The 10,530-nt window shown below is 40.0% G+C and overlaps 1 protein-coding gene across 1 annotated transcript in view; it reads right to left on the reverse strand.

Moving 5' to 3' along the window:
• C2H1orf87 (chromosome 2 C1orf87 homolog) overlaps positions 1 to 9,452 on the reverse strand; it is a 67,990-nt gene extending 58,538 nt beyond the window's left edge. Inside the window, exon 1 of the mRNA XM_051164452.1 lies at positions 9,325 to 9,452. Within this exon, the coding sequence (XP_051020409.1) occupies positions 9,325 to 9,431 (107 nt within the window). The 5' untranslated portion in view covers positions 9,432 to 9,452. The remainder of the gene's footprint in view (positions 1 to 9,324) is intronic.
• Between the last annotated feature and the right edge of the window lie 1,078 nt (positions 9,453 to 10,530).

Genomic DNA, 10,530 nt, shown 5'->3' on the forward strand with positions numbered 1-10,530 from the left:
CCACATGGTGGCTCACAGTCATCTACAATGTGATCTAGTGCCCACTTCTGGTGGAATGCTGTATACATAATAAATAAAAAAACTGTAAATGATGACATATCAGTATCTGTGCTCTCCTGAAGTCTCTCTTCATCAAATGCAGTTGGTAGCGTGCACCACAGACCTTGTCTTCTGTTTGCCATTTGGCTATGTACAACTTCCTCCTTATTCTGATGGCTGTAGATATCCAATCCAGCCGTTGCATTCCTACTGAGTTTTTTTGAAGATCACATTAAGTAGGGGAAGTACACATTTAAACAGAAACATTCAGTAGCATGAAAACTGAATAAAAATCTAAGTTATATAAAAAGCAATATAAATCCATAGAGGAGGTTCAAAATACACCCATTTAAGGAAGATAAAAATTACCTCTTTAAAGAATTATGTATCAGTCAGCATTAAAAGAGAAAAGAAGAAAGAAAAAAATATTCTAAGATAAATGGATCAGTTGATTCTTGGGAAAGTGGTAGTATTTCCCAAGCTATGAACCTGGTTCATATCCATGTACCACAGAGTTCAAGGCCATCACAAACAACTTAGTGAGACCTTACATTCAAGCAAAAACTGCTAAGAACAACAACAAAACAAAATGGCTGTAGATATTGTTCCATTGTGGAACACTTGTCTAACACGCGTGAGGCCCTACGCTCATTCAGTGCCGGCACAGAAGGAGAGCACAGCACAGCACTTCGCCTAGTGCTCGGTGGCCCCAACCAATGGTGATTCAAAATTGTTTGTTATGGTTGGTGCTTTACCATCATAAACACCCCCCTCACCACCCAGGTCCGTAGCAGATGCCTTTTCCTCTTGCTTTCTAGAGCTTGCTTTACTAACATGGAGCCCAAAGTTCAAGTGCACAACATATGTTAGATTACAGCAAAAGGAAAGCTGCACAGCTGCAAAAATATCTAACTAGCCTGATATCTTGTTACCCGAGAATCATACTAAATACAAGCTCAAGGACTTGCCAGCTTGGAAAAAAGCAAAGACTGGTTAGTACTAGAGCCGGCTTGTGAAAGATAAGATTATTTAATTCCACAGAAAATCCCTGAGCAACATTGCATTATGGTGTTTGCAGGTACGTTATTTTCAGATCGTGCAATTTTGGTCTCTGTGAAATAAGTAACTATTGGAGGTTTTGTGTCCTTTCTACTTGTTTTCTTTCCCATTTGGCTATTACAAATCGAAACAGAATGTGCAACTGCACATCCTCTTCAGCACTTATCTCCACTTCAGTGCACTGAGTGAGATCCAGCCACACTAGAAGGAAACAGCACTCAGGTTCTTTCTGTAGCACACCCTACATCAGAGGTTCTGAACCTGTGGGTCCTGACCCCCCACCCCCGCCCCCACCCCCACCCCTGCCTCTACCCCCACCCCAACCCCCGCCCCTACCCACACCCCCAGCCCCGCCCCCACCCCCACCCCCAGCCCCTGGGCCGCAGGACTGCATATTAGATATCATGCATATCAGATATTTACATTATGATTCATAAGAGTAGCAAATTATAGTTATGAAATAGCAAGGAAATAACTTTACTACGGCTGGGGGTCACCGCACCATGAGGAACTACATTAAAGGGTCGCAGCATTAGGAAGGTTGATAACTATTGACCTAGATGCTATACACAGTCTTACCAAGTAGAATCAGTAATTATTGCCACAATGTTTTGTTTGATTGAATTAGACTAAATCAGGATATGTAAAAAAAATCATGGCTTTAATAGTATACTGTGCAAATATAAACTTAGTTATCTCAAAATTTTAACCAAATATGTAATATCTTCATACAAAGTTTTAATAAACACACAGAGATACTTTTGTTTCATTTAGATTTTAAAACAAAAGGAGACAAAACAGCAGAGCGATTATTTTAAATTTCTGGTTAACAACAGAAAGGGTAAACTTACACATGAATAATTTCTGTAATAATTTAAATATTTAATAGTTTCACATGGTTTCAATATATGGGTTTAACCTATCCTGTACTATTAAAATTTACTTTGTCACAGTTTTTTTTTATTAATTTAAACATTCTGCTCTGTGAAATATATTCACTGGTGCCTAGATCCATGTTACTCTCTTTCTTAAGAAACTGGCCAGGTGGACTCTTAGCAGCTCCCAGGTCTTCTAGCTTAGGCTGGGTAGCTTTAGCAGTTAGATGGTTTCAACCTGCAAGTAGGTCAGCCTTTCTGTGCCTCTGTGCTAAAGGCCACTCCTTATTCTGGTGGCCTGGGGTGCATAATGGTCCATTTAGTTTCTGTGATATTCTTCTTGTGATCTTTGCAGATCTAATATGGGTACCCACCTTGCAGATGCTGACCGACCATCCCTGTGCTACATTGCAGTTTTCTTTAGGGGATTCTGTAGCTCTGTTAGTAGTCACATCATTGCTAAAGCTACGTAATTGTGGAGAGGAAACCCATAAATCTGTTTCTTACTGGGATCCTGCTTTATAATTTGTGGAAGTTTATGAAGTTAACCAATACATTCAATGATGAGTACAATGGCCACCAGGTTCTTCAAAAGATAGCCTGTGCCCCCCAGTACTAGAACTTGCCTCTCTGCCATCTTCAGCAGCTTCCAGGCAAAGAAGTCCAAGCATCAGTATTTTTCTAGTGCTTGGAGAATTGTCCTATTTAGCTGGAGACAAGCTAGAGTCATTTGGAAGAAAGGAACCACAATTGAGCACGCTCAGCACAAACACAGACAAAACTTAAGTGTTTAACTCATATAGTCATGACTGTACACACTTACCAAGGATAGACTTTCATGAACAATGCTGATTTGGTTGTTTGTATGTTTTCTTGCCAGGGTCGCTCAGCATTTGCTACCTGCATCTTTACTAGGATGAGTACCTGGTTTCCCTTGATTGTATGTTAAAAAGTATCACACACTAATCCTCCCCACTTCCAGGAGGTAGAATTACCGATCATTTCATCACTTAACAGCAATTATTTTGATGTGCACTTTATTTTCGTACAGTCTGTGCCTTCCCAAACTCATGCTGGAGCTTACTCCCCATTGTGAGATACTGAAGGAGAAAATATAACCAAGCTGTTATTTTTAGAGTGGGAACTATATGAAGTGATCTGTACTAAATAAAAGTGTAGAGTAGAACCATCCACACAATAGAACCCTGAGATGTGAAAAAAGTGGAAAGAATGGGTAAAATAACATGTGTATACTTAATAGAAAGAAAAAAAACACCATGCATATCCGTACCACTTAAGATTGCCAAGAAGAAGATCATCATCAGACATAATAGACCCTCAACCTTGTACCACTAGAATTACAGCACAAATAAATTTGTTTTGCTCAGATGTGTCTGGTTTGTGGGACTGTGGTGTTAGCAACAGCAAATGAACAGCAGGGTATCACCTGGCCCAACACTACGCCTTGTGTCAGGCCATAGTGAGGGGAATGACCCATCAGACCGGGCACTGCCACTCCCTCTCATTCCTTTCCCTTGGGTTGCACCAGTGCATCAGTGAGGGCGTGGACTGCGTAATCGAAGCTGCTCTTTGTCAACATGCGCAGACCCTTGGAGATTACTGCTTTCATGGTTAGTTCTCATTGATAGATATATAGATATATAGATAGATAGATAGATAGATAGATGATAGATAGATAGAGAGTTTGGCTATAATTTATTCAATGGTCATTCACAATCTTCTGGATTTCATTCCCCATTCTTACCTATTCTTTTTTGGAGATGAAACAGAGGCATGATCTTCCTTTCAAGGAACTATCAAACACTATTCAGGAATCCTGAGTAACATCTGTATGCTATTTGAAAGCTTGGGATCTCAGGCCTGCATTCCTTTAAAGCAGCTAAACTCTGTCTTTTAGATCTTTACTTTTCTTGGCAACTGCAGTGCTCTAATTCACTTACTCAGCTTTCAACACGTGCAGGACTTTGTACTTTGTGCAGAGGATACAGTTTTGTATATAGGACTTCACACTTAAAGAGAAGAGACAGAAATATGGGAAATACTAACATGATAAAATGCTCGGGGGTGTTATGGGAGCTATCAGGTACATGGGATTTGTATTTTAGGAAGATCCTCCTGGCCATGGTGAAGAATGGGGATTCTTACACTGGAATGTGTAGGAGTCACTTGGGATTCCACTTAAAAAGCAACTCTGGCTGAGTGCATCTGTAGAGGGAGCTTGAGATCTACTCAGGTTCTCAAGTGGGATGGGTGCTGGTGGCTCATGCACGAAGCTTTGAGAGCAGGGCTTCATACAGACCAACTAGGGCACATGGAATTCCCAGACAGAGAGTTGGTTTGAAGGCTTGGATGGAACCTTACAGGGAAACGATGATAGTAAAAACCACAGGATATTTGCTTCCTTCTTCAAAGCTCATAGATTGATCTCCTTTGTAAAAAGTAATTGTGTTAAATGGGTGTTGAGTATTGTTTTTAATCTATTAACATCATCACAATTTGAATGCACAAAGGAAGGGTGGCGACATCTATTCCATCTTGATTATAATAGCTCCCCTCAGCACAGATGGCTGGTTATTATGGGGTGAATTGCGTGAGTGTTAAGATTACTATGTTTGGCTGTGAGACTCAGCTTCTGCTTCGGCCCCCTGCTGCGTGGAGTCTTTCATGGACCTCTATGTTAGGCTCCCGTCCTGTTCCTTCTCTTCAGCCGCTTCCAGTGTCTATTTGACCTACTGAGTGAGAATCAAGCATCCTCCCTAGGGTCCTCTTTGTTACTTACTTCTTTACGTTTTGGATTGTAATACAGTTGTCCTGTATTATATGGCTAATATATGCTTAGAAGTGAATATATAGCATTCGTGTCCTTCTGTGTCTGGCATACTTTACAAAGCCAAACTTTGGGTAAAGACCAGGAAGTCTTATGGAAGAGTCCGGGGATAGGAGGACCTGGAGGGTAGAGAGGCTACACAAGAAGACCAACAGAGCCAATAAACCTGGGCCCAGGCAGGGGAAAGAGGTGGGGGCACGACAAAGGCTGATGCACCAAACAAGCATCATGCATCTGGAGGACCTAGGGCCCCTGCTCAGTCTCCATAGGGGTCCCCTAGTGAAGAGATCAGGGGCTGTCCCTGCCATGCCATGGATTCTGTTGCCTGCTCTTTGATCACTTTCCCCTGGCAGGGTGCCTTACCAGAAGAAGAGGATGCAGGGAGTCCTGATAAAGCTTGATAGGCTGGGGTCAGTCCATAGGGGAGAAAGGCTTCCCTCTGTAGGACTGGAGGAGGAGAATTGGGTAGGACCAGGAGACAAGGGAGGAGGCGATGATTGGAATGTGAAGTAAATAAAATTTAAATTTTTTTTAAATTAAAAAATACTCCTATGTTTGAGTCCCAATCTTATACCTCAGAATATGGCCTCATGTAATATATATATACACATGTGTGTGTGTGTGTGTGTGTGTGTGTGAATATGGCCTCATGTAATATATATATACACATGTGTGTGTGTGTGTGTGTGTGTGTGTGTGTGTGTGTGTGTGTGTGTGAATATAGTGGGCCCATGAACCAGTTGATCGTTATCTTGATAAAGAGGGAAGAAGATTTGAGTACAGGTGTGAATATGGAAAGGCCACATAGTACCAAAAGCAGATTGGTAAACAGGGGTACAGAACACATTGAAAGCCTTTTCTGGCACTTCTGGAAGGAACTCAGCCAAACATTTACCTGAGTGTTAAATCTTTAGTATCCACACCTCTGAAAATATAAATTCTGTGTTTTCTGGCACATTGACAGAGTACCAAGCTCACAGACAGTTCTAGATCTGCAAGTTTGACATAATATTCCATCTTCAACAATGCCCTACAGAAAATCTATGTTAAATGCACTTCCACTTTTCATTATTCCTTTATGCTTGTCTTTAATTCAGACTTTCCTTTGTTAACACACCCTTTGCTATCTAGTTAAGCTTCTTATGCAGATTTTTACCAATTGGTTCAACTCAAAAGACACAGCCTTTTCTGTAGCCCTGAGTTAAGGCATTCTGGACAAGATGGCTGTTGAACTCCTTTACCTCTGCACCAGGTAGGCTTTTGACAACTGCTTACTTTTGAACTGCAGGAGATTATTTTGGCAAAGCATATAAACAGTGTTGTGCCATCCAGAAATGACAGCATTAGGCTCATGGAATACCTGTTTTACAAGAAAAAAAAAAAAAAAGTACCACTTTTATAGTGCCTCAGGAGCAAGGACTGTGGATTTTATTTGAGTTTACTTAACCTATCTTTTAATCCTTTATTATTTAAATTAAGGAAGGGTTCCTCATCATTTTCCTCTTAGAAAGGAACTACACTTGAAATCCTTGAAACAGGAAGCTTTAAAGGGGACAGCATTGTAGAAAGCTTCTGATCCCAATTGATCCATCATCTCAGACTGTCCCACACAGGACTCCTATTAAGCCTGGCATTTCTCAACATTTAGAAACTGGACCACAAATGCTATCCCTGGCTTGTTTCACAATTTCCTCCAATTTTGGAGGGCCCTTTTCAAAGGTATTATTTGCCCTAAATCAGCCTGAAGTAACTGTAAGAAAACGTTGTCCCATTTCCTCCACGGGGGTTGGGTAGGTTTCTGTTTGCTCTCTTCATCTACAGTTGGTTATAAGTTGTTATTGGTCTTATACAGAGAGAAAACTGGGTTGGATGCAGGGATATCTCTCCTTTTTTTTTATCTTTGTTTCATACGTAAGGAGATAGGAGCTGAAAAGAAAGGGGGATATAGAAATATAGAGGGAGGATAGAACAAAAGGTAGATTATTGAATCTACTCCTCAACTCAAGGCCTTCATTGTTACAAATAAGGTTATTTTTAATTCATTGGTATAGAATTTTGTATATTGATGCAAATCATGGTCATGTCAAATACAACTCTAATTTTATCACAAGAATAAATATCCTAGGTCTAACAGATAGATATGATTCTATATATAGTTAAATAAGGTCTTCAAAAGCCTCAGAGACCTACAAAATATGTCACTTAAAGATGTTTTTATTATTCTAATGATTCTTTGACAACAAGACAAGTTAACTCCTGGCAACACCCAGCCTACCTCAAAGATGATGATGAGCATCAAAGAACCTCCTTATGGAGATGGCTTCACATGTGGCAAACAAGCCCCTGGGCAAAATGTCCTTATTTCTGCCCCAGGCAGAATTCTTTCTAAAAATGGGCAAGCTTAGATGTAGGAAGAGTTGATGGCCTAACTCTGCCAAGACAGGGCAAGCAAGTCCTCAATAGTTCCTGCCTGACAAATATGTCTGTCAGACATATTGGGCTAGAAAGCTGACAATGATGTTCCAACGTTATAGAGAGTGTCGGGTGACTGTTTAGGAGTAAACTGTCTCAGTCATTTTTTTCATTTTGGAAGCTGCTGACTTGCACTTCCAGTTCACTCAGGTCATTAAGTATTATTCCTTCTCAAGTCTCTGATGGGGTTGAAGACCAAATAGTTTAGTCTTACAATTAAGCTTAGCAAGTTAGGGGTCAAGAACTTTTTAGATCAAGATAGATGTTTTAAGTTAATAGAGATGAGATATGATAGATATTGATCTTCATTCTGAAATTTAGACCCCAAAAGATAGGAAAAATGTTTATTCTAAGTTTGCCAAATATAAATAGCCAAATCACTAAGAATGTAACATTTATATAATTCCTGATTGTCTCATGGTTCTTCCTGTTGTATATAGTTTATTTTATTCATGTGTAATAATATAAATGTATATGTTAAAAAGAAACATAATAAAAATGGGGAAAAAAGGGATGGGGCTAATCTGCCTCAGGAGGAAGAGAAAATAGAGGTGTGGTAATGTTGTCTTCCTGGTAATGTGCACTCAATGCCTAATTTTCTTTGCTTTTCTCACAGTGACAAGGAATTGATAAAAGATCTTGAAATGGTCACTTACCTCATTCATCATCTACAAAACAGAACATATCTTCCTTCTTAGGCATGGGATATACATGCAGTGGCAAGCATGTCATAGCATGGTATTTGGTTTTCATTAAACACTGCATCTTTGAGAGGATATACTTCAACAGCAATGGCAGAATCGTTTATGAGGTACATGAGATAGCCTGGTCACGGGAAGACGCCTCACGTACTTTTTTTTTCTTAATCCTCTCAACAATCTACTATACAGGTGTCATTAAATTCCAGCTTTATAAAAATAGAACAGAATGCAAGACATATCACTACACTTTCTCAACATCAGAAAATCAGAACAAAACAAAACGAAGAACAAAAAAAAAAAAAAAGGACTAGTATTAAACCTCCCATCTCTCTGTTCTGCAGTGATCACAAAATCATGGAGCCCACCCAGCCATAGTCACTTCCTAGCCCACTCAGACGTGACTGATGATAGCATTCATGTTGGAATTGCTCTGGGGGACAATGCTAGTAGTGGAGTAGCAAAAGCAGCTGGTGTTGCTGATCCATGTTAGTGACAGTGACCATAGGACATTCATTCAGAGATTCTCAGTCAGTTTGCCTTGAGCTGAACTCCAGATGTTCTTTGCTAAGTGTGCTTTGGGTGGTTGTCTTGACTTTGTAAGTACTACTACCTGCATCTGTGTCCAATGATGCAATAGTGTAAAGTACCAAAGAAATCATCTTTTGGGGGGAAAAACAACTAGCTACAGACCTGCCTAAAGAAAAGAGCTCTAACTGACATTCCTTTATTTCAAAAAGCACTAAAGCTCTAGAGGAAAGATACTGTTAGGCCCTTCTGTGCCAAACACCTAGTAAACGTTAAAGATGGGTGATGTGTGATGACCCTCCTCAAACCTGTGTCATTAGTGGATAGGGAAGACAGACATGTCGGCCACGCTCTGAGAAGTTTGCTTAGAGAAGGAACAAAAGGGAAGAGAGTAAGTGAAAACCCTACACATCGTGATTCCTTATTAATCCCAGTCCTGTAATTCACAACAAATTGACTAATAGCCTGGCTCCCTGACTCCCTCCCAACACCAAATTACTGCATGTGGTAGATTACAAACTTGACTAGGAGAAGCAGCAATATTCCATTAATATTTATAAGAGTCATAATGCTCATATTTCCCATCTATTTGGAAAATCAGCCCAAGTAATTAAAGAGAATTGGGGAATTATAAAGATGAAAATATCAGAAAAATTGCTCATGGACTTATCAACACTATTTTATTTCTACTTTTACATCTTAATGGCTCAATTTAGCAAAGATGGCACTGTTAAAATTTCTTAGTTGGAAAAACAATTTCATTATTATTCAAGGAGCACAGTAATTTTTCAGAGAAGAAACTTACATCTGTGGCTTCTCTACAAGGTACCGAAAGTGCTTACTTCCAATAATCTTTACTATGATCTCTGGCATTGGCTCTGACACACGGTGGGTATTCCAAGCTGAGGACATGGTCCCTCTCCAAATCTTGTCAGATCCTGAGGGGTAGAAAACAAACAAGCCCTTCCTGTGGATTTCCCATCGGGTAGTTGAGTATTTCTCATCAACAACATCAACAATGACATCAGGACCCACTGGCATTGTTTCTGTGAAGTGATTATATATAAACTACCCTAGGGTAGTGACTAAGTTCAATATACTTGAAAACAGAAAGATTATTACAATCTATGACCTTTTTTCTAAAATGAGATGAAATTATGTGAAAGGGACAACATTCTTGTCCTTTGAGAAGTCATAACTACAAGTGTGAAAAGCTTGTTAGAATAACTCTCTTAACCCTCCCTAAATAATTCAGTTGTTTTGTCACAGCTAGTCCTTATCTTGTTCAGACATAAGCAACTTATTCCAAATGCTTTTGGGAAAGTTTCATTTCCTTACTGGAGTTTGGATGGGAGTGTCTATGTTATGTACAACTTGTAATATATAAAGCATATGCTTCTCTCCTGTTAATTTTCAGCATATCGTGGGGCCTAGGAAAATTGGGTATAAATGAAGTTACCCTATACCTCACCTCACTTAACACTCCCAATAAGATTATCTTTTACACTTTTAAAATTACATTCTTGTGTATGTGTGTGTGTGTGTGTGTGAGAGAGAGAGAGAGAGAGAGAGAGAGAGAGAGAGAAAAGAAGAAGAAGAAGAAGAAGAAGAAGAAGAAGAAGAAGAAGAAGAAGAAGAAGAAGAAGAAGAAGAAAAGAAAAAGCTGTGATCAGTTTTCTGCTTCTACAATGTGCGTCCCAGGAAGTGCACTCAGGTTGAAAAGCTCAGCCATCTCCTCAGCCAGGGTGGCAGGTACTCCTAACAATCATGGCCCTTCTTGATTCCCATCAAGGGAAGAGGTATGTATAGCTGGAGCTGGCAATCCTAGAAGGACTGCAAGGCAAGCACTCTGATAACTTAGGTGACTACATCCTTCTGCACTACAGACCTGGGATGGTACTGTCCTGCGGCCAGAGCAGAAAGCCTGGCGTTAGTAGGACATTTGAAGAATCGATACTCCACTCTGCTGCTCCTGTAACCCGTCTATGATCTCCGAGTGATTCCTGTTAGG

The sequence above is a fragment of the Acomys russatus genome, chromosome 2 (genome assembly GCF_903995435.1).
Source record: "Acomys russatus chromosome 2, mAcoRus1.1, whole genome shotgun sequence".
Taxonomy (NCBI): Eukaryota; Metazoa; Chordata; class Mammalia; order Rodentia; family Muridae; genus Acomys; species Acomys russatus.